The sequence below is a fragment of the Stylophora pistillata genome, chromosome 5 (genome assembly GCF_964205215.1).
Source record: "Stylophora pistillata chromosome 5, jaStyPist1.2, whole genome shotgun sequence".
Taxonomy (NCBI): Eukaryota; Metazoa; Cnidaria; class Anthozoa; order Scleractinia; family Pocilloporidae; genus Stylophora; species Stylophora pistillata.
The window spans coordinates 5245000-5268542 of record NC_142523.1 but is presented as its reverse complement, the minus strand read 5'-3'; the positions used below and the strand labels follow the sequence as shown (position 1 = coordinate 5268542).

The 23543-nt window shown below is 38.9% G+C and overlaps 2 protein-coding genes across 4 annotated transcripts; both read right to left on the bottom strand.

The window, feature by feature from the left end:
• Positions 1–542: 542 nt before the first annotated feature.
• Positions 543–8401, bottom strand: LOC111331576 (uncharacterized). 3 transcript variants are annotated; one of them, XM_022936713.2, is made up of 3 exons: positions 8229–8401; positions 4594–4882; positions 543–1734 (listed from the first exon to the last, which is right to left on the bottom strand). In XM_022936713.2, exons 2-3 carry the CDS (start codon positions 4855–4857, stop codon positions 748–750), a joined length of 1251 nt encoding a protein of 416 aa, XP_022792448.2. In that variant the 5' UTR covers positions 4858–4882; positions 8229–8401; the 3' UTR covers positions 543–747. The 3 variants fall into 3 exon arrangements, with proteins under 3 accessions (XP_022792448.2, XP_022792446.2, XP_022792447.2); XM_022936711.2 differs by having other exon boundaries at positions 4594–5057; positions 8229–8400; XM_022936712.2 differs by lacking the exon at positions 8229–8401 and adding an exon at positions 5958–8195 and having other exon boundaries at positions 4594–5057.
• A 2906-nt stretch (positions 8402–11307) lies between these two features.
• On the bottom strand, positions 11308–22021 carry LOC111331557 (histamine H2 receptor-like). The gene is made up of 4 exons (XM_022936689.2): positions 21652–22021; positions 15635–15731; positions 14747–15065; positions 11308–14234 (listed from the first exon to the last, which is right to left on the bottom strand). The coding sequence occupies exons 2-4, from the start codon at positions 15699–15701 to the stop codon at positions 13535–13537; spliced, it is 1086 nt and encodes a 361-aa protein (XP_022792424.2). The 5' UTR covers positions 15702–15731; positions 21652–22021; the 3' UTR covers positions 11308–13534.
• Positions 22022–23543: the final 1522 nt, after the last annotated feature.

The following is a 23543-nucleotide window of genomic DNA, read 5'->3' as shown; positions in this document are numbered from 1 at the left end:
ATTAATCTTTGTGTGGTTGACAAGAGAACCTTGCACGCGTATTATATTTGAAGTGCATTACAAATCACAAATTAATAAATGATGTTGGCTTGCTTGCTGTTAGCAAATCAAAAATTTGCGTTAATTACCACGAGATGATTAAATTGTACTTTCGCGCACAGTCGACTACAATGCACTACTTCACTTAATAATGAATTGACTCGTCTTCAGTTGGAGAATGCCGAGGATGTGATTGGTTGCTTAGTAACGAGGGTGTCCTTTTTTATCTTCTTAGGGGCCGACCATTTAACTCTTGAGGGGGGGTGGGTGATTTTGAAAAAAACTTTCCTGCAAGCGCTTGTTGGAAGAAAAAAATTGCATGCAGCCCAAATGTAACAGAAAAAAAGAGCATTTAGAACGGTAAAATATCCTGCACAGCAGATTGCTAGAAAAAATTTCTTGATGACCAGAAATCACCCACCCCTCCCCTCAAAAGTTAAATGGTCGGCCCCTTAATGAATTCAAAATCTTCAAATTTTCTGTTATAGTATCTACTGCGACAATTCATGCTTAATAAGACAACTTTAATTCTAGAAGCTTTGCAATTTTATTTATTTTGTAAACCACATTGTGCCGATTTTTATGTTGCTATAAAGAAAAATAAAACTGTGCCAAAAGGATGACTCCTTTCAAAACACGAACAGTCCAAAACGTCATTAATTTTGAAAGAAGAATGTCCTCTTTCATTTTCCCCAAGAACAATGTTTATCATTTTAGCAAAACTCTTGCATTTGAAATCCTATCTTCGTCGTGATCGCCTGCACCATTACAAATGAGCGATGCGCACGAACGAAGAAGTCTTCTATGCAACAGAAATACTGTATGTTGGTCCTTGGCAAACACGACAATGCAAGACTTGATTGGCTTACTAAGCGATGTTACATCTCCCGACAGCAGTATCGCTCTGCCTTCATCTTCACAATTCAACTTGTCTATCTGCTCAAGCAATGCTTCGATACTTGTTGGAAGAATTTCAGCCACAATGGAGACAGGAAAGTTTAAATTCGCCGCAAAGTGAGGCGCTAACAGCAATAAATATGTCGAATCTGAAGTCTTGAGATTGACATCGATTAAGAACTTGCCTCGATTGTTGATTAAGATTTCAACCCCTGTAAAACCGAAGTAGCCATGTTTATTAAGGTATGCCATTACCGGTTTGACAACATCCCAAACCAGATTTTTTTGGTCCTCTTGCTCGTTCCAATCAACATCGGGGACCAAATCGTGTTGGCAGGACGATTTTTCCTTCATCTTTCGTCGGACGCCCAACCAGTGAAAGTCGCCATTTTGGAAAAGGTACAGTTGGACATTCAAAAAGTCGGTAACGTTTTCAACTGCTTCAGTGATGACTGGTTCATAGCAGTGGAAATTATTTTTAAGTTCAAGAAAGGCTTCCAGGGCTTGATCATGTGATCTGGCAAGAAACACACCCCTACCCCCTACCCCTTGGGTGGTTTTGATCATACAAGGTACCGTGTAGTTGTCACGTGACATGTACCGAGGGCAGGGTGCTCCCATTTCTGGAATTCTCGTCTTGGAGCTGAGAATGTAGTGGATATCGGGATCCACGGCGTGTTTTTCGGCGGGAAAATTTTCAAATGGAAAATTGACAACCAAAGGCCGCTTTTCAGTATCTTCATTTTCGAAAATTCTAATATCGGGTCTCGGAAGGAAAGGCAGCCACTTGGACCAATGCTGAAAGAAAAAAGAAACTTAAATGCACAAACAGAGAGATTCTTCGTTAATGTCGTCAGTCTGCTCCTGGAGTAACTCCATTCAGTAATTGACAAAAAAAAAATCCTCGCTAGTATTCTAGCCGCTCTCTCGGGTCCGGTCTTTCTCGTTCCTCCCCCGAGAAGAAACGGCTATTCGGGAAGGAGCGCGGGCTCCGGTTCCCGAACAGCGGCTTAACCCTTGAACCCCTGAGAGTGATTAACATCTAGTTTCTCTTTATGTTATCACTGCTGATTCAAACATGAAGCTCGTGAGAATTAGAGAAATGATCGTAAAAGCTCAAAAAGCTCTTGATCTTTACTAAATTCTCTTTATCAATATAAATATAGAGGCAAGACCGAGACAACGTAGATAAGTAAATTTTAAGACGGAGCACTATACTTCGGCTGGCCAAACCAGCCTTCTTCAGGTGCAGTGGGAATTAACAGAGAATTGGGGTGATGCTTCATAGATAGCTGTATGATGTAACAGCGGAAATAAGTAAAACTAATTTGATTGACAATGAGATAACAATAAAAATAGAAATAGTGAGCAAAAATAGAAATGAAGTAAGGTAAATTGGATAAATAACTAGAAACTAATACATTTCTTCACGAGCGTTGAGGCCATCTGGATAAATAGTGTTGCCTCTTGAAATTAAAAAAGCTTCCCTGGCCTTGCGTATCGAGTCTCTCTTGGAAAACACTTTTTCGATGGCGATTAGCTCGATGTCGTGAGCAGAGTGGTTAGGAGAGGAAATGAAGTGTTCTGCTACTGTAGTAGGTTTAGATTTAGAGTTAGGTTTATCAATGGTACGGCGGTGTTCATTAAAACGGTCTTTTAAACGTCGTTTAGTTTCTCCTATGTATTGTAAGTTACAGCGGTTACACTGAATTAAGTAGGTAAGGTTTTTAGTGTCACAGGTCAAGTGAGATTTAATGGGACGTGTTTCGCCGGTAGAAAAAAAGGTATAGTTAGTAAGACCGTCAGAGATGTAGGGGCAAGTAGCGTAGTTTCTACCACAACGGAAAGAGCCGGGGGGGAGTTGAGGATGGGAAGTGGTAGAATTAGAGGAGAGTTTGGCTGTTACTAATGTGTCGCGAGGGTTGGGGGAGCGTCTGAAGGCGACAACTGGCAGCTGAGGAAAAGCTTTTTTGCAGCGGTTAGAAGACTGCAGTAGATGCCAGTGTTTCTTGATGATGTTGGAGATGTGAGGAAGCGACTGATTAAAAGTAGTTATAAATGGAATACGGTTAGGTTTTTTTACGTCTTTAGTTTGTAAGGTGAGTGTGCGGGAGAAGTCAGCGGCGCGTTGTATTTGTTTGGTATCTATTGCACTCTTCTTTCCATCCATTACATACCAAAAAAGCCATTCCGTTCAGTCTAGCACTCCGCCTACGACGTATCTGTTCTACAGATAAAGCTTTTGAGACTCGCGCCGCTCAACTTACCTCATATCTTCTCAAACGAGGTTACAGCCATAGATTGGTCACCAATCAAATACAACGCGCCGCAGACATCTCCCGCACACTCACCTTACAAACTAAAGACGTAAAAAAACCTAACCGTATTCCTTTTATAACTACTTTTAATCCGTCGCTTCCTCACATCTCCAACATCATCAAAAAACACTGGCATCTACTGCAGTCTTCTAACCGCTGCAAAAAAGCTTTTCCTCAGCTGCCAGTTGTCACCTTCAGACGCTCCCCCAACCTTCGCGACACATTAGTAACAGCCAAACTCCCCTCTAATTCTACCACTTCCCATCCTCAACTCCCCCCCGGCTCTTTCCGTTGTGGTAGAAACTACGCTACTTGCCCCTACATCTCTGTCGGTCTTACTAACTATACCTCTTTTTCTACCGGCGAAACACGTCCCATTAAATCTCACTTGACCTGTGACACTAAAAACCTTACCTACTTAATTCAGTGTAACCGCTGTAACTTACAATACATAGGAGAAACTAAACGACGTTTAAAAGACCGTTTCAATGAACACCGCCGTACCATTGATAAACCTAACTCTAAATCTAGACCTACTACAGCGGCAGAACACTTCATTTCCTCTCCTAACCACTCTGCTTACGACATCGAGCTAATCGCCATCGAAAAAGTGTTTTCCAAGAGAGACTCGATACGCAAGGCCAGGGAAGCTTTTTTAATTTCAAGAGGCAACACTATTTATCCAGATGGCCTCAACGCTCGCGAAGAAATGTATCAGTTTCCAGTTATTTATCCAATTTACCTTACTTCATCTCCATTTTTAGTCACTATTTCTATTTTTATTGTTATCTCATTGTCAATCAAATTAGTTTTACATATTTCCGCTGTTACATCATACAGCTATCTATGAAGCATCACCCCAATTCTCTGTTAATTCCCACTGCACCTGAAGAAGGCTGGTTTGGCCAGCCGAAATATAGTGCTCCGTCTTAAAATTTACTTATCTACATTGTATCGGTCTTGCCTCCATATTTATATTTCATATTCGCTGGTTTGGGCCAATCAGATCATCGCTGATCCGACGTACAAGAGTAAGAGTATCGTCCACGGTTGCCTGCTGAACATTTCACAGTTCTTTATCAATGCCGCAGTAAATTTGTAACGAACAGTATGGAGAATATGCATGCTGATGTTAGGATGAAAAGCGTTTACAGGATATTATTTACCAAAACCTCAGTGTTAATTTCATATGTAAAATTTTTAAAATTCCAACGCGAACTAAGATTTCAAAGAGGCGTCTGTGCGCCGCCATCTTGTCGCTTCCTGTTTCTTTGGCACAAGTTGCTTTTTAAATTCTTATCCAAGTGTTTTATAATAGATCGATACAGAGTTGCCTCACCTCGGTAATAAGCGGATGCACAGCGCATGTCAGTAAAATTGGAAGATCGTTCCCAGCCACAGCGCACGCTCTCATAGCCTTCAGGTATCTATGGTCAGCGGTCATGTCTGTAGAATAGTCATGGATGAGGTAACTCCTACTATTTACGAAACTTGCTTTGTGGTTGAATGTTGATGGTCGTTCAGGAAGGATGTAGGCCTGGGGCAAATCTTGAGCCAAGAGACTTCCAAGGGTTACCACATTGTCATTGGTCAGAGCATTCATTTTTGGAGAGTGGTGCGGCCTTGGGCTGACAAAATGACGATCTTGCGTTACCTCATACATGACGTGTGACGCGAGAGTCTTTGAAGCTTAGTCATCCATGAAGTAATTATAGCGAAAAGTAAAAATTATATTTTGTTTCTAGTATTTAACTTCCAAAGTCATGCGGTTTTGCACTTTTGGTATTTGATGCGCGGCTCTCACTAAAGAAGCAAACAAACAAACAAACAAACAAAACAAAAGGAACAAAATGAATCGACACAAACAAAAGCGAGTGCAAGGAAGCCAGAAAATAAATAAAGAAAAAAAAAATGAAAAGGACCCTTTCTCCTGTTTACAAATAGTAAATGAGGTCAACTGAGTTTTGAAAATAATCGTCGGTATACCGGTACAAGAAACAATGGGTTTTAAACCAAACAGATCTCGCACACAGTGTATTACGATTTCAGCTATATCATAATTAAAGCCAGCCTGTAATTGATAACACGTTACACCGCGCATACCCGACGCAATCAGTGCTCGTTGATATCTTATATGGGTCAAATAGAAAGACAAATACATAGCTTCGCGCATGTTGGTTCTTTACTTTTCGATGTACGCTGTACGAGCGCTGATTTGTCGGCGAGTTATTATGAACGACTGCTTTGCTTGAAGACTAAATACGCCGTTCACGTAGTCAATAATTGACGAGAGTGTGCAAACACTTGTAACGCTTCCAGTTTTATTTTCATGTACGTTGACATTATCTCGGAAGAGAATTAATCAAAACGTTCAGCAGAAGTGAAATGCGAAAACTTTTTGACTAAAACTTACGAAAATTCGATTTTCACTGGTTAACAGCTGAACAGAGATAAAACATTTAGAGCCGAATGTTTGCGTTGCAGTGAACCGTGATATCAAAAACAAATGCCGTGAGAGAGCTTGATATTCAAATTTCTCTTACAGGTGGTCTCATCTTATTTTAACTACCAACCACTTCAGGTAAATTTAGCATTTAGCCGTCGACTCACATCGCAAATTATTCTTCTTTAATTCTATCTGCAAAGAACTGGTGTTAGGAAGAATTATTTGTGTGGTCAGTTTATCTAAACACTGTTCCTTACCTGTAGAAAGCTCGAAGAGTCCCAACGCGAGAGTAATTTTCTATATGGACGCTTATTTCACGAGAACAACTCAAAGCTTGTTTCTCTTTTAGCGGGAATAACCGCTGTAATTTCAATGTGCACTGTGGACACTTACATCGACTTCTACATCTCGCGTCGAAACCTTTGGCAAAAGTCCAAAAATTCATTCACGAATTCCGAAACCTTCCTTTATTCCATTTTCGAGAGACATTTGTCCTTTCGTGTTACAACTTTAGAAATATAATTCAAAGTCAGTCATTACGTACTGTGTCTAGAAAAAAGTAAAATTATCAATTCATGAAAGTGACTTTTTATTTTTATGTGAAACGTTATCGCCTAAAATTTCGCGTTTATGAGAACGAAGTTTGAATATTGTTCGTAACGGCCAAATATTTTTACGTGACTGAGTTTTGAAAAGGGTATAGGGTACCCTCTTCGTACACAAGCGCTAGCATTTTGATATTTTTGCTAGTTATCCTCAAATTTTACATCTGTTAGATTTCACCATGTTGAGAGCATCAAACCATAAATAGGATTACATATGTCATGCTATAAGTTTAGCAAAGCTAAGAGTCGAAAATCATAAAGATTGTTTCCTTGCACTTTTTATTTATTAAGGTTAAGGCTAACTGGACTAGGCCCGCAATCGCATGTTTAAGTGACTTTAATCGATAAACTCCACGAGTAACCACGACAGATTTTCTTAAAATATCAATACAATATAAGCAGACAAGTGATGAGAATTAGTACACAAAAATATCAATTTAGGGGATTATTAGTTGACCTAATACCAAATTCTCTGAACCAACATCATGGGAATTGTATCGCAGACAGTAAGGGCGATGTTGGCCGTGAAAAGTTTAAAAATTCGACGTGCCGTGACGTGACAATATTTCGCGGAAAAATTTACATGTTTTTTAAAAGGGCTGTTGCATTGTGGCCTACGTAACGTTACTCAAGGCAATCTAACCGTTACGAATAACCTCAAGAGCAACCAAATGTCACACGACACGAGTTTTAGGCCAATATTCATAAACGCTGGCAGTATTAGAGGTTTCTGAATCACCTTCAATCAGATAAAACCTGCAACATGTCGCCTCAACAAAATATTTTGTAAAGAGAGAGAAGAAACGTGATCTTTACATAGTAAGGTTGCGGTCATCACGGCGGTAAAAAGCTGGGTGTCAATAATAATACTTTCGTCGATTACTAGAAAATGTTTTGGGAGAGTAAAACTGTTATTTGTTTGCAGAAAAAGTCAAGGTTAACTTTAGACTAACCCTAGACCAAAACCTTAATTAACTAAGGCTTTTTTTTGGGACAATGAGTGACTGTGTACAAAATTTTTTAAGTATTAAGTATTAAAAGAGGGCAAGCTCGGAGTGTCGTGAAATTAATTTATACAAAACCTGATGTGCGTTTGATTGTTAATCAATTTTCTCCTTCTTTCCTTTATGTTTGTTCTTGCCCCTTCGGATGTTTGCCTAACTTGGAAACGATTTCCTAGAGGTTTTATCCCATTTGATTAACGATAATTGTGGTCCATCTTAAACGTCAACTCAAAATATCGAAACTGTTTTGGGGTGACATTTCATACTTAGCATGTCATTGAGTCTATACATGTGTCCTTACTTAGTTAGCAATACAACGACTCCCCACCGAAAATTCTAGATTTTGGCTAATTGATTTGTCGTTTAAAAGAAAATCTCATGCTGTTGCTCTTAGTACTGATTCATTGTCAACGTCGCCAGTGGTTATCAAAATAATGAATGTTGATTTTATATTGCCATTCTCGGAACGAGAATTATAAATTCAGGTTCAAGCGTAAATGAGATTTTCCAATCATGAGCCGATTCAATTTGAAAACAGAAAAAGCTTAATAAGTAACTGATAGCTTAAAGACTGACTGAGTGCTGAACGGGCGAGAAAAAGTCATCGAAACGCCAACAGTAATATAACATTGATATAGGAGCCGAAACACAGAACCAAAAAGCAATACATGTATAATTGTTTCAACTTCATCGTAGATAAATCTCTTTAATGCAAAGCCTCAAGACATTCGACTGGAACCTTCCTTAACCGGCTTCGCTAATCTTGTAGAGAAATCTAGAACTTGATCAAGTGTAGTTGTTTATGATAAATTCCGCTTTTGCATTCTAATGGCTTGAATTTTAATACAATACTATGATTTTGAAACACAAGAGTTCTGAGACAAAGAAAATTGATATTCTCGTTCACAGTTTCGCTTACCTTAAATTCACTCCTTTTTTTCGTGACTAATCAGTGAACAGGCGATCCCTCGAACTGCGCGCTTGACTGCGATAAATGCTAAATTAAGAACGACTGAATTTCGAACCAATATATGCAATGGCGCATGGCGACCACTATGTCGCAGTCACATCTGCTTTGTAATTATAACTGGCTGCATGCCTTCATGGATCTCTCCAGAGACTTGGAGTCTATGATGCCATTCAAATGAAAACGCTGGCTTCGTCAGTTTTCTGACATTAACTCGCATCAGGGTCAATAACAAAAGTGTTGACTTCAAAAATTAACAAGGTCAAAATTATTTAATCATATTTTTTCAATGTTGCTTCCTACATTTTACTTCTGTCCTAACACAACACCTTCGATCAAAATTAGGCGGTTGAATATCCCGTGGCTGCTAAATATTGCTTCAGTGTCATAGTTATGTATACGTTATTGACTAAGCTTGCCCGCTCGGGTAGCCAATCAGAACATAGGCTTCGCTTCATCTTGCCCGCGGGAGCTAACACCTATATGTTTCAACTAGTTATTCTTTTCTGAGAGTACACCATCGAAATGGAACCAAATTATTGTCTGCCTGTTAATGGTGTTTAGTCTTCATTGCTTTTAGAAAAGGCCTTGTGGCCGCTATCATGTTCAATCTAAATTGCAATGGGATCCATTAGTTCAGTGGAATCGTTTGTTTGTTTCTACTTTTTGAATATCACTTCTCTGAATCGAGTTTTGAACATCTTCGCTTTCCATCTAAAATTTTCCTTTCACCTTTCTTTATAAGCCAAGCAGTGGAACAAGAATTTCCGTTTCCGGCTTTTAGCAGATAACGTCACTTATTCATCTCGTGACATTCGCCAGTGCTATATGCTGCATGTTTATGACGAATAATATCAAAAAGCTGTCATCCTTTTAACACCCAAGTTCTGAAAATTGCTACACATCAGTCCTTGTAAATTAGTTACGAGAATTTGGTGTTAGATCAAGATAACAACTTTTATTTGATAAGTTTGTGTATTCTCATTACCTGTTTGCAGGATAAGGTATATAAGAAGTTACGTGCTCGGTTATCAGGTCCCAAAGTATGTAAATTTGTTATTCATGGACGACCACTCGACAGACAATCGACTTTATCTCTCACGAGCGCAAATTGAAAACAGTTTCAACAGATGTTAAAAAGCGGAGCGGGATTGTTTCCCGAAATAGCTTTACCACTTGAATGAAGAAACAAACGAGCCAAGTTTCTTTCACGTGAATTGTCACAAACGCTGTATTAGAAAATCTGTGAAATATAGAATAATCATCATAAATGTGATTTTTTTTACCTCGAATAAGCCACTAAAAAAATTTTACTCCTGGTTCTGTTAAGCGTTGGCAAAAGGGTCTGGTCACCATATGCAATTTACCTGAAATACGGACCCCCTGTGGCCTGACTTCTGGTAAGCCATCACTTCCCATAAGGTGGCTCGTACCGGTTTTCATCTTTTTGATGGTTTGTAACTTTGAAAGAATACAACAGCAGAAAGACTGACCAAGGCCAGTTGAACACTTTTACGGGGTTGAATTACATAATCATTGGTTATCCAAAAATAAGTGTCATTTCGTCACTAGCAGTTTCCATGGCAACGCTTTCATAGGCTTAGTCAGACGCATTTTTTAGCTTGTGGCTCAAATAATTCGAAAACTAACCCGGTGACCCCCTGATTTTTTTCAGTGATTGCTTTTGGCACTTGAAAAGGAAAATGCACAAAGATTTTAAAAAAATTCTACGGAGCGGAATTTCAGAAAATCTACAAAAAGGGCAATTTTCACACATCACAAATTTCCTTCCGTAGAATTTTCTAGTTTTTTTGTCTGATGATTCCTTTCGATGTTATTATCATATTGGAACAATAAAAAGAAGGGGTCACCGGACTTGTTTTCATGCAATAGCTTTCGTGAGTTTAGCAATTTCCACGCGCGTTCTCGCGCATTTAAAAATCTGGATTCTATAAGATCGACATTTGCTCATGATCTGTTTTAGCTACCGCTGACAATTGCGTGTACTCGCGCGAGCACCTACGATCTGATGTTTAACAGACGTTTACTGCTACGAAAATCATTAAACAGCCGTCAAAGACAGCCTCCCGAGCTCATCTTAAAAATCCTACCCATGACTTCTGGCTATATCATATTATTTTCCTTGAAGTTTCAAAGTCTTCTTCCACTTCAGGTAGATTATCCTTCACTTGAGTTCTTCTTTTTTCGTCGTCGCAAGATTTCATATCGGTTGAATATTTCTTTTAAATGTGAAGTGAAGCTACCTTTACTTCTCCGAAAATCGTCTTCGTTATCTTAGTTTCTATCTCTTGCATTCACAGTGGCCGCTCAACACATCGAATACAAGCTCTTAGGTAAACTTCTCACAAAAGTAGAAAAAATTCTACACGCCGTCATCTTTGTTTTGAAGTTTCATCTTAGCTTTTGATCTCGCGCTTCTTTCGCACGTTTCTCTCGCGCGCGTCACGCAAGAGTGACCTGTTCCCAGCGCGAGGAAACTGGTACGAGCCACCTTAAGCGACCACTAGACTTGACATTTCAGGTGGTCACTTACAGGAGGTTCGACTGTATGTACAAATGCCATCTTATTTGCTCAGTGAATGCGAATGATGAATTAATTTTAGTGGCAATTTTGTTTCACCAGCCGAAGAAAACACTAAAAAATAAGGCTAGAAGAATCATACCAAAAATTTGAGTATGCGGCTCCTAACTTTCCTTCCCCCCCTCACAAATATTTATATGTTGGACCTTTAGCCGTTACTGACTTTTATTATAACAATAACAAAGGGAATAATGATTCCCTGATCATTTTAAGATATAACGTTGTAACAAATGTATTTACAGTTACAAATGTATTCCGTTACTCATCAGACTGTTGGCCATGGCTTGAAACTTCCTTCACTCTTCAAGAGTTTTTCTTTACTACCATGAAGTTCTCCTTGCCTATCATAACCTGTAAATTTCTGTACAAGACGTTTTAGCCTTATCGGCGAGTCAACAGAGGCGGAATTTTTGATTGGGGGGGGGGGGGTCCAAACTTTGGTTCAGAAAGGACAGTTGGACTCTCTGAGGCAAATTACTTCTCCCCCACACCCCCTCCCACCAGTCGTGGTTGCACGTTATAATTCCTTGGCCGCTTACCGTTTATTTGGATTTATTAAAAAAATCAGCCAGTTGAAAGGGATATACGATCCTGTTGTAAGCGTCAGGTTTGATAGGGGGGGGGTCCGGACCCTCCCCCTGGATCCGCCACTAGTCAATTACTATATTGTTTATTATTTAATATCCTCATGAGGTTACAAAGACCTAACGAGGCAGTCATAGTGAAGTTCAAATGGAAAACCAGAATCCTATGAATGATTTGGCTCCAACTTTGGCTCATATACATACATGTACAAGGATTAAACTTGTATACTGTATCAATATAACATAACGGTAATAAGCTGAATGATAAATGCATTTTGATTGGTTCTTGCTAATGATTGATATTAATATTAATATTAATATCAATATTAATATTGATATATTAAGCTGAATGATACATGTATTTTGATTGGTTCTTGCTTATGATTGATTGGAGGACAGTTGCATAGATGACGTCACCGTTAACGAAATTTTGCTTCTTTATCATTTAAAACATTTATATTCCATGTTGCCGTGGGTTTATATGGTAATAGATCTCACAAAACGTCAAAAATGCGGTAAGAAAGTCATTGGAAAACTTGGATGCGCGTCGAGTGCCACTTTCCTGTTTATACCACATTTCAACGTCAACTGTCAGGGCCGTAACTAACATGAGGCGAGACGAGATGGCCTCGTCTTGATTTTGTTCCTATTTTTTTTGGCACCAGCATCGCTAAGCATTTAAAAAGCGAACTTCTACACTTGCCCAAGATTGACTTTTCTGAAGAAAAATGCCCCGGAAAATGCTTGAAAATGCTTGAAAGAGCATTTCTGAGCCAATATTATCTTGAGTGGGGGGGGGGGAGAAGGGGGGGCATGCCAGATCCGAAACTTGCCTCGTCTTGTTCTGAAGTCTGGCTACGGTCCTGACTGTGATCTTTTTCTGAACAGAAGCACGGAAACATTGATTCTATTTGTGAAGTAAACAGTTCAGTGTCCCCAAAAGTAACCTGAGGGTAAATTTCCTGGCTGACCAGAGTGGTACTTAAAAATGCAGAGGAATGATTTGGAGTGGACTTCTAAAAGTTAGTGAGCTTTTACAAAGACTACAGGGCATATTCATGTACATAAATCAATAAATAGTACCTTCAAAGGAGAGGCGTGCAGTAGAAACTCAGTAGTTTTCATCTGTGCTATTTTACTTAAGGTACATATGGAAGACTGATCAAAAAACTAGAGAACTGTCATCGAATGGGCTAAAAATTCTTTACGGACGCCGCCATTTTGAATTTGTCTTAGCAGCCTGGCCGCCCCCGTTTGGCGCCAAAAATGCTTTATATTGATGATGACGATCTCATTCACTCAAATGCGTTCCATAGGGTTTCGTTTTTTAACCCTTTTACATCCCAGCATTAGTATTATAACATAACCAAAGTAAAGCGCGCGCTCTGATTATTCAATTTAGCGTCCCCCATTTGCCCATGGGTGTACCCTGCTGACGTGAGCAAATGCAAAGACTATTTTTCTGCGCGCGCTTGTTTTTTCTGGTCACGTAAGCTTTGTTAAATAAAAGGGAACTCTTTAGCTACAATGTATCAATGTTATGTTATAAAACAAATGGTAAACACCACAGCGTACACTACTGAGTTATGGATGCACTTGGGAGGTTTGCTAAGCACTCAAGAAACTAGAGTCGCTCCCGGCTATTGCCTCGAGCGACTCTTACGCTTCTTTCGTGCTTAGCAACCTCCTGCGTGCATCCATAACTCAATAGTGTACGCTGTGGTGTTTACCATTTGTTAATCCATATTCTCCACATTAATCTCTATACATTTCCTGTGGCAATGACAAGGAGAATTTGTTTGACGAGCAGGAGCTTCCGTAATTCCATTAAGTCGGAGATCATTCCCATCATTCTCTTGATCTTAACATTTGATTCAAGGGTGACCTTGAGAATTGTACCCTCTCGAAACTACTTTGAATTTTCTGCCTACAGTGAGACACTAACTCTCATTACTAAAAATTTAGCATAGTTTGAACAAACCACCGGACGGTGTTAAGCTGAGCATTAAACGCTGAAGCATTTGAAAGAAGTACTTCGAAGCTACTGCTTTGTTAGATCCTGGAGTTATTCTTCAATTCTTGGTGCTTACTTTAGCGAAGGACTTCATGTTGATTTTTTCACTTTTACCACCGGATGTTGCCAAGGTTGCCTTCAAAATGTTGGACTTTGAAGTGGAAATAAAATTCAGGTCCAGTTTGATGTTACACAGATGACGAAAATGTTCAAATGCAGCTCTTCGGAAATCCTGTTTGCCAAATATGTACATACAAGGGTTTAAAAACGACGCCAGGTATCTCAGCCAGAGGATGCAGTAGATTAACAGCAATGGCAGCTCGGATAAGTTGAGCCTTCGAAGACCAAAGTAAGGTAACCAGCAAATTACATAAAGAAGTATCATGGCAGCGAAGATTGCAATGGCTTTCCATTCGTGGCGGTTTCTGTTTCTTCCGGCATTTACGCCTGGCGTACTGTGCTGTTGAATATTTCGGCTTTGACGGATGATCTCAAAGATGATTCTGACATAAGAGAAAAGCATGGCAACGACAGGAAAGAAGAAGTACAATGTAAGAAAGGCAATGTCGTAGATCAGTTCTTTCTTCCTGATCTGATCTGACTCCTCCTCGTAAGGGTCGTGATGGACTGGGTCGTACCAAGTAAACTGTAGCAATGAAGTAACCGCTGACAACAGCCATATAAAGAGAATAACCATAACACACCTGGGCTTGGTGACCAGCGTGGAATACCGTAGAGGATGAATGATGGCCAGGTATCTGTGATTTATAGATAGAACTAGTTGATCGTCTTAAAAATGTGACTTAGAATCAGTCTATCATAAAGGGCTTCTACGTATTTCGAGAATTAGAAAGTGACTTAAAGTACATTTCTTGTTTCTTAAGCGCACCCTCTTATTGGTTACTGTTGGGTCACAAGACATCCAACAATTAAATTGTTTCCCACCAGAAGTCTCTGAGCGGGCAAAACTGCAAAATCTACGACGTCAGAGGGTAAAAGTGCTCTAATTGTCATGCTCGAATTTTTACTGAAGAATGCCGTTGTAGGTGAACAGAGCTTTTGTAAGGTAGCGTGACATTCTTAGCATTGCATTATTTTTCCCTCATGTGTGCAATTACTGTTCGATTTGCTTTCACATCGTGGCCCCTCCATCGAGGGAACTGATAATTTTTTTTTCCACGGGTTCAGTCGTTGACTGTTTCTAAGTTATAACGTATTCTATAGCATAAAAATTGAATATGATATGTATATGTAACGTTGCTCAGTTTACCTGTCAGTTGTTACGGCCATCAAATGACACACAATCAAAGTACTTATGAAGCGGGCCGCCATTTCCTCCGTAATGCACGTGGCTGATTGGATGTGAAGGTTGCACATGAGAAACATCGGCACAGCAACCAGGCCTGTAATCAAGTCAGACACAGCCAGGCTACATAGCAGTAGATTTGTGATCGATCGGAGATAGTTTTTCTTTGCCATCAAAACTAGTACCATGGTGTTGATGGTTATAATAAACACCGCAAGGACCACCGGAGGAATATCTACCACTGGACGGAAAGATCGCTGATGTTTGTCCTCGTGCTCATTATCTGCAATGAAAATCCCTATCATTTTATCTCTTTTTTGTTAATCCAGAATACATCACAAAACTCACAAATGTTTTAATAGCATGAGTAGCCGCCAGACGGCAGTAATCTTGCAAAGGAACAAATAACTTTTATTGGTAGTCTTCTTTGCGTTCCTTCGCGTTGAGAGAGGTCTGTAGCCTCGTTTAAATAACTTCCACTCGCACGTGTTAACCCGAATCCCTCACGCCCGCGTGTTCATGTCCACCCTGAGCCTCTGGCTCGGAAGATTGCGCAAGCACTTCCCACGTTTTCGACATTAAATGCCTACTACGCCGGTTATGTAATCGGGTGGAAGCCATCTTAGGGGGAATAAGCGATGATATCACATGCTTTCAAAGTCGATATCCTCTTAAAATATGTATATATTTCTGAGACGCCTTGACAGCTGAAAATGTGGCAGAATCATTTTCAAAATTCTAAGTGTGATCAAGGTCCGTGATTTGCACCCAAAAGTGAGACGTGGAGTACAAAAAGAGACAACAAGCGTAGAATTAAAGCGATAGCCATCCTACCCGAAGAAACCACCTTACCTTCACTCGATACATTTGTCACAGGGAGGCCAAGAGTGGTGTTTTCCCACGTAGAATTTCTTTCCATTTTGAACTCGAATATTTCCTTCTGTTCGATCTAAATAGAACAGAAGTGCTCAGTGTATGATTAAACGTGCTTTGAATTGAATTTAAAATTATCTTCAGACTGCAAAGAAAAGAAATTAAATCAGCCGTGATGGATTCTGTAAATGCTTGCCATTCAATAGATAAAATTCATGTGTATTTGAAAATCAAGATGAAATTTTGGAGAATTAGAGGCTTTGACGCAAAACCCTTTATAAATTTAGCACACATAATAGTGATGATTACCAGAATTTTCCATACTAATAAGAGAAAAATAAAAGTCATAGAATTTAAGAGTAATCGGTAAGACTTCAAGATGTTTCTGACGAGCAAGGAGTCAGATTTAAAAGTTTGCATGGTTCTACCCCGTGAGAAACATATATATATATATATATATGTATATATATATATATATATATATATATATACAGATACGTTTGGGCCGACACCAAAAAGCCTAAGTGCTCAGCCAAAGTGGCGTCCATTTTGTTCTCTTAAAAGTCAAAAGAATGGCTTTGAAATAATTGGAAAGTGCACTTCAGTTAAATATATGTGGTTCAATATCAGAAATTGGTCATTATCATCAAAATCGTATTTTTGTAAGTTATATGATCAAATAATCTTGAATAGCTTCGAGCTCGAGCTTTTTGATGATTTCATAGGAGAAAATAGCGATTATATCTACCTGTTAAACAATAATGTCCTTCGCATAACTCCAAGCTAAGTATGCCCGCCCATTTTAACGAGCAAAGCATATGGACGAACGATTTTTTTAATACTTCCTGAAAATGATCTTATAAAGACAGTAGGATTCAATAAACTGGATTCAGGTCTTATTCGTTGGTTCCACCTGCTGGTTCGAGTGGGTTTATTTATCTTTAAAGTCGTGTTTTCATTGTACGTCACTTAACGACTTCCTCTCTTGTTAAATGCATGTAGATATGCCTCCCACATTTTCCATTTTAAATCAAGACTGGTGTATATTAGATTTTTATGATCACTTTAAGCTAGTTGCAAAACTCGAAATACAATAATAGATAGCGGCACAAGGAACGCTCACAATTGGCCAGAGTTTTTCTGAAGTATTTGCAATTTCTGACTGCGTATCAAAGCATCGACTGAAACAACGAAAGGTTGTTGCTCAATGTAAACAGAATCATGATTATGGTTAAAGTTAGTTATTTTTATAAGAATAGTTTTTTTCAGTCCATATTTTGCCCTCGAGCTTTTTTTTTTGTGAATTACACGGAATTCCGACCGTTTTAGTCTTAGATACAGGAACATGTAGAGAAGTCGGTGAAAGAAAGGAAGCTTCTTCGGACAATAACTCAAAGAAGCCGGAAAGTAGTACTTGCAAAAACACCCCACGGAAATCTCATCTTTCTATTTAATAGCGCAAATTTTCCATTATTCGTGGATAAAGCAGTCCGAGACAAAGAAGCTCAGAGTGCGTTACTTATCATGCGTCAACATTATTTGCTGTGTTTGTTTAGTAAATTTATGTAATGCGATAAATGGATAAGAACCTTCCCTTAGAAAAAAGTAAGCAATTATGGTAATCCACTATATATAACCAGTTTGACATCAGCCCGTTTTCAAAATACAGAGCGAGCCCGTTTTCAAAATACAGAGCGACTCCTTTTTCTTATATTCCATGTTGTGTTAAAAATTCATTAAGGATTTTGAAAGGATTTCAAGACTAGCATAAGCGACAGGGTGAAAAATTTTTCACTCTTATTTTTCATAACCTCTCTTGGACTTAAATGTTGCCAGGGACGGGAGTTTTGTTTTGTTTTGTTTTTTTTTTTCAAGTCTGCGTCTGATCATCTAAGTGGCCCTAAAGCTATTTTGCTCAGCATATTTTTCAATAAGATTCAGTTGACAACCTTTGCCAAATGTCTACTGACTGACAGCAGCAGATGATGGGAGCCCACATGCAAAAAAAAAAAATTATAATTTCGCTGATACGCCCTTGAAAACTATCATTGATCGACAGTCAGTGTGGTTTGTTAACCTATTTTAGTTTACTTTTTCCCGCCTCTGTTAAGTTTACTTTGAAAATGACGTTTAGAACTATATAATACCTGAACACTCGGTTCTATGATTATTCCGTAGTTTTCATTACAATTCACTTCTGAAGCAGCCATGTCGCTATCTGTTGTTTTCACCTCGTGCGACGTCAAATTGGCCGTTTTGAAAAAGAGGAACGAGGAGGAATTAGAACGGATTGAAATGACACTCTTTGGAAATACAAGGTTGTATTACGTGAAAATCCGCAACCGTGATATAGCTCCTTCGAAGGCGAGATGTCGATTATTTTGAGGGAAATGATTTGTTCCCTTCGCAGAAATGACACCCGGCGTTTCGCATAATTTTGAACATTCTGACGTCTTTAAAGGATCAAAAAGAGTAAACACAATCGAGTGTTGTGTTTGTTTTTTCCCCCAGATAAGCATTGAATTAAATTCCATATTTCACTCACGACAAGACAACTTCTTAACTTCGAGGTGCTCGTTAGAGTCCAATGCACCGAGGAAGACGTGTTCGTGAAATACTAGGGAATTTAAGGTGGCTCGTACCGGTTTTCATCTTTTTGATGGTTTGTAACTTTGAAAGAATACAACAGAAAGACTGACCAAGGCCAGTTGAACACTTTTACGGGGTTGAATTACATAATCATTGGTTATCCAAAAATAAGTGTCATTTCGTCACTAGCAGTTTCCATGGCAACGCTTTCATAGGCTTATTCAGACACATTTTTTAGCTTGTGGCTTAAATAATTCGAAAACTAACCGGGTGATCCCCTTTTTTTTTTTTTTCAGTGATTGCTTTTGGCACTTGAAAAGGAAAATGCACAAAGATTTTTAAAAAATTCTACGGAGCGGAATTTCAGAAAATCTACAAAAAGGGAAATTTTCACACATCGCAAATTTCCTTCCGTAGAATTTTCTAGTTTTTTTTCTGATGATTCCTTTCGACTTTGTTATCATATTGTAATAATAAAAAGAAGGGGTCACCGGACTTGTTTTCATGCAATAGCTTTCGTGAGTTTAGCAATTTCCACGCGCGTTCTCGCGCATTTAAAAATCTGGATTCTATAAGATCGACATTTGCTCATGATCTGTTTTAGCTACCGCTGACAATTGCGTGTGCTCGCGTGCGCATCTACGATCTGATGTTCACAGACGTTTACTGCTAAGAAACTCATTAAACAGCCGTCAAAGACAGCCTCCCGAGCTCATCTTAAAAATCCTACACATGACTTCTGGCTATATCATATTATTTTCCTTGAAGTTTCAAAGTCTTCTTCCACTTCAGGTAGATTATCCTTCACTTGAGTTCTTCTTTTTTCGCCGTCGCAAGATTTCATATCGGTTGAATATTTCTTTTAAATGTGAAGTGAAGCTACCTTTACTTATCTTAGTTTCTATCTCCTGCATTTACAGTGGCCGCTCAACACATCAAATACAAGCTCTTAGGTAAACTTCTCACATAAGCAGAAAAAAATCCTCGCGCCGCCATCTTTGTTTTAAATTTTCGTCTTTTAATCTCGGGCTTCTTTCGCACGTTTCTCTCGCGCGTGACGCAAGAGTGATCTGTTCCCCGCGCGAGGAAACTGGTACGAGCCACCTTAGGCAAACCACGACGGCGACGGCAACGAGAACGTGCAATTAAAAACAATAGATCTAATTGGCAGAACTGAATAGCCCAGCACGTGCGTTTTAAAGCTTTGTACATTTCTTAGCTGTCCTTTGCACAACAACAACGTGAAATCCCCGAAATTTGCGTCGTTTGCGAACCGAAACCGCGGCGGCAAATTATATTAATTTACCTTTGGAACTCAACGCTACTTTTATGCGTTATGTTGAGTTTGAGGTCTGGCAACCTATGAGACGGTAAACACATGCAGCCATTTTCGAAATTCTAACTAAAAGTAGAAACTCATTTTTTAATCGACGTCTTCCGTGGCGTTGCCGTCCTGACTGCTTAAGTTCCCTGTTCTTGCTACACGACGTGTGGCTTTGCGAGGTGTAACTCGCTCTTCAACGATGACTCCTGTGTAGTCTTACATGCAACCTCCACGTTGAAATGACGCAATTTTAGCTAAAAGTTTGGCGTAATTGCCTGGTTACATTGCAATGTTCTTTTACTCCAGGATGTAAGAGCACAAAATAACTTAGCTATTATTTAGACTGAAAATGGCTATTTAGTTATATGGTTATTTAGTTCCTCATCACCGCCTATGTGGATATTTACTTTCTTTCTGTTAATGAAAAAAAAAAAAAAAAAAAAGAAAAAAAAAACCGAACTAATGTTAATTAATTTGGATATATCAACAAAGTTGAAATAGTAAATTGGCCACCGTAACGATTACAAAAGCTGACGTTTCGAGCGTTAGCCCTTCGTCGGAGCGAATTTGACAGCCTTCTAATTCATATTCTTCTCGAATTAGGCCAAAATAGTTCTGTGATGATATACTGAAAATATCGTTCAGAGTCAATGACGGCAATAAGGAGTGAAAACATAGGAAAAGGAAAGAAAAACAATGTATGATATCTCCTACTCCCTTCCTAAATTTCATCCTCTATATTTCCAATTTCCATTTCCCGTTCCCCGTTCGATTGGACTTAATGATTCATTCTGTCAAAAAAAAAATTAATACTAGAACTGATAATAATAATAATAATAATAATAATAATAATAATAATTATGATAATAACAGATTGATATCATCACCATCGATTTTAATAATGGTAATGACAACAATAATAATAATAGTGTGTTGATTTTTTACTACATTTGGCAGTAATATCGTAATCGATTGGCCAGTTTGTCGTTGTCGATAAGAGTACAGACAGCACTGCTCGCGTCAAAGTGTCACGTAATGGTCACGTCGGCAGGGAAAGAATAAACCAAATTTATTACCAGGTGCGACAGGTGATGTTACAAAGTGCAATAATTTTTCAAAAGCACGACAGTTTTATTAAAAGTACGATAGGCATTAAAATGTACGACAGGTAGAGTGTATTACAAAGTACGAGTGTAGGTATTACAAAGTGCGGCAATTATTACTAAAGTGTGATGGTTCGTCATCTCAACGTGCGACAGCTTTTTTATTGAAAAGTGCGACGTTTTTTACAAATTACAACAGTTTTCGCAAAGTGGGACAATTTCATTTCTAGGTACGGACGGCTATTACAAAGCGCGACGACTATTACGAAGTGCGAGAGAACACTCCTTCCTTTTTCTTAATGAGCCGATAACAAATAGTACTTCGAAATAGCTGGCTAGATCTCAAAACTATTAACAAAAAAAAAACAAAATCTGGCAATTGAGTATTTTGTAAAACGTTTTCTCTTGGTGTCACGGTATGGATAATGAACGTGCTCACTAACGCTTTCTTTCTAAAAAAAAACAGAAAAAGGGATAACACCTCTATTCATTAATTTGTACGGGGGAAGTATATACTTTTGAGGCCTAATTTGGTTAAGGATTTCGACTGCGTATGCGATAAAAAGGCTTTGGCCAGCCTTCAAAGCAGCTCAACTTCGGTTACTTGGCAAACATGAATAACACCTTTCACATTTAAGGAAGGCCAAAAATATCATTTCGATAAAGAGACGAAACGAGACAGAAATTTAAGCCAAGAAACAATAAGTATGGTTAGATGATAAATGGAGCAGGTGATCCGGATGAAAACGGATTGTAAATGACAAGCACGGAAAATTAATGCTAAATTATAGTTTTTCAAGATCAAACACAAACTAAACCATCTCGTCGGAACAGAAACGCACAACGCAGGTTTACGCACTGAAGTAGCCGCTGTAGCAGGAAAAAAAATGAATCTATAAAAACAGTACAAAGACCGACAATACAATTTTGTGTCACTTGACAGTATGTTATGAAATGAAGAGCATCGCTATTCTGCTTACCGTTCTGTAGAACTCGATGATATTCCTGTTGAAGGAGAAATCACAAGTTTACCAAATTGCGTTCGGACTTCTGTTTCATGTACTCTGAATATGCGTTGACTGAGCCGGTGTAGCTGTTTCAGTGAAATCGTTCAAAACGCGAAGAGGCTAGTCTGAAGATTTGAGAAGTTACCTTTGAGCTTTTTTCACCTCCTGGCGTGAAACGCGTGAGTGCAACGTTGTAGATTTGGGAGAAATGCAACTGCGCTAATCGCCGCGCTTAAATTTTCTTAGATCACCATAGCACTCGGTGAGACCGCTCGTTGAAAGTCTGTTATCTCAAAAGCCACAATCAAACGGGATAGAATTTCATATTTAAGAACTGAGCCGCTCTGATAAAACAGTAATTGTCTGTGAGATGCTTAAGCTCATCAGTTATATAAGCAAATGTATTCGTGGAGCTGCGATATTGGCCAAAAGTGATTGAATTCGTCTCCATATTTGGAACGTGGACAATAAAGCATTTTAACCTTGTTGAGTTTGAAAAAAAGTTGACATATTACGAGCGTAAAGATCAGGAAAATCTTGTCTTTTCCGGTTTATTGAACGACGCAGAGATGTTATTGATAATTATCGGCTAGAATTTTTACTGGCCAGGATGGGAAGATATTTAGATTGCAATTTTCTGGGTCATTTCGAGTCTATTTTTGTTCTCAGCACAGGAAATTAGAGTCGGTAATATTTTCCTAATCGAGTTATCTGCCAGTACAGTACAGTATGGATTGAGGTTTTATCAACGCTTAATTTGTTTGAGTTAGCCTTCTGCAACAAGGCTTGTTTCTAAGGCGAGGAAAATTTACTTTTAATTTTCATCATTTTATAATTCCCATTCCATTTCCATTCTGTAACTTTCACTTAAAATGAAGAAGCAACAAATGCTGTCAGAACTTGGGAATTGCTTGATGCAAAATCAAGATGGTGACAAATAATTGTCCCCAATTTAGCACAGACATTTCCTCGTATCAACAATTGTTTCATTGTATCGGAACAACTTTGGTTTGTAAGCGGAATGGGTGAGTTGACCCTTAAGATCTTAATTGCAGATGAAGGGATTACGATTTTCGTTTGGTATTGCTAGGGGGGTATATCCTTGTGTAAGCTATATAGGTATGTACTACGCTGAAGGGTTTGGTTTGGAGCTGTTTTGATCTGAAAATGAGTGCAGATTTTAACAGGCACGTTCTTAAATCGAGCTGGACTTTCAAGGGAACAACAATGGCGTCTACACGAACATGTGAAAATGAGTAAGAGAGAGATATATCACCGGAAAAATAAACAACTGAGCTGAGTTTTTGGGTCAATATTAACCAGTTCTTGAATTTGGCACCGATTCTAGGCTTAGTTACGCCTTCGAAGTGCGGTTCTATGAAGCCATATCTGCAAAAATGATGCAGAAAAACTGCCAGTTTTGGTCTTAAATAGACTCAAGATTTGGGGAACCAGCAGTCATGAGCCAGAACTCCGAGAAACGCCGCCCCCCCTTCGATTCCCCCCCTCTCCTCGCCAACGGTGTCGGAGAATTAAGTATTTTAGTCGTATTCTCTATCTGTCATCAATACTCATCCCCAAAATGCGACCGCCCCCATTACAGGCGTTAATTCGTGCAGATTGCTTTGCTAATTGAAGCAAAACAGCTTGCGAAAGCATTTAATTATGGTTGTTTCTTAACTGCGGCCCGTCGGCGACTTTTCTGTATCCTATTAAGCTAATGACGATACTTGAGTTTATTTGTTTTTGCGTTAATGTTCTTACCTCAGATCGACTGAACAAACAATTGATGAGATTTGAGCCATTTATGGCTAAGATAGATCACCATGGGAATGAAAAACACGAAGAACATGTTTTTTGCATAT

What these genes read in the sequence shown, in the direction of transcription:
- LOC111331557 (XM_022936689.2), bottom strand. Translation starts at nt 15,701, where the DNA reads ATGGAAAGAAATTCTACGTGGGAAAACACCACTCTTGGCCTCCCTGTG. An exon ending in GACAAATGTATCGAGTGAAG is followed by an intron (nt 15,066 to 15,634) that starts GTAAGGTGGTTT and finishes TTTTCATTGCAG; the next exon opens with ATAATGAGCACGAGGACAAA. An exon ending in ATGGCCGTAACAACTGACAG is followed by an intron (nt 14,235 to 14,746) that starts GTAAACTGAGCA and finishes TATAAATCACAG; the next exon opens with ATACCTGGCCATCATTCATC.
- LOC111331576 (XM_022936711.2), bottom strand. Translation starts at nt 4,917, where the DNA reads ATGTATGAGGTAACGCAAGATCGTCATTTTGTCAGCCCAAGGCCGCAC. An exon ending in TGCATCCGCTTATTACCGAG is followed by an intron (nt 1,735 to 4,593) that starts GTGAGGCAACTC and finishes TTTTTCTTTCAG; the next exon opens with CATTGGTCCAAGTGGCTGCC.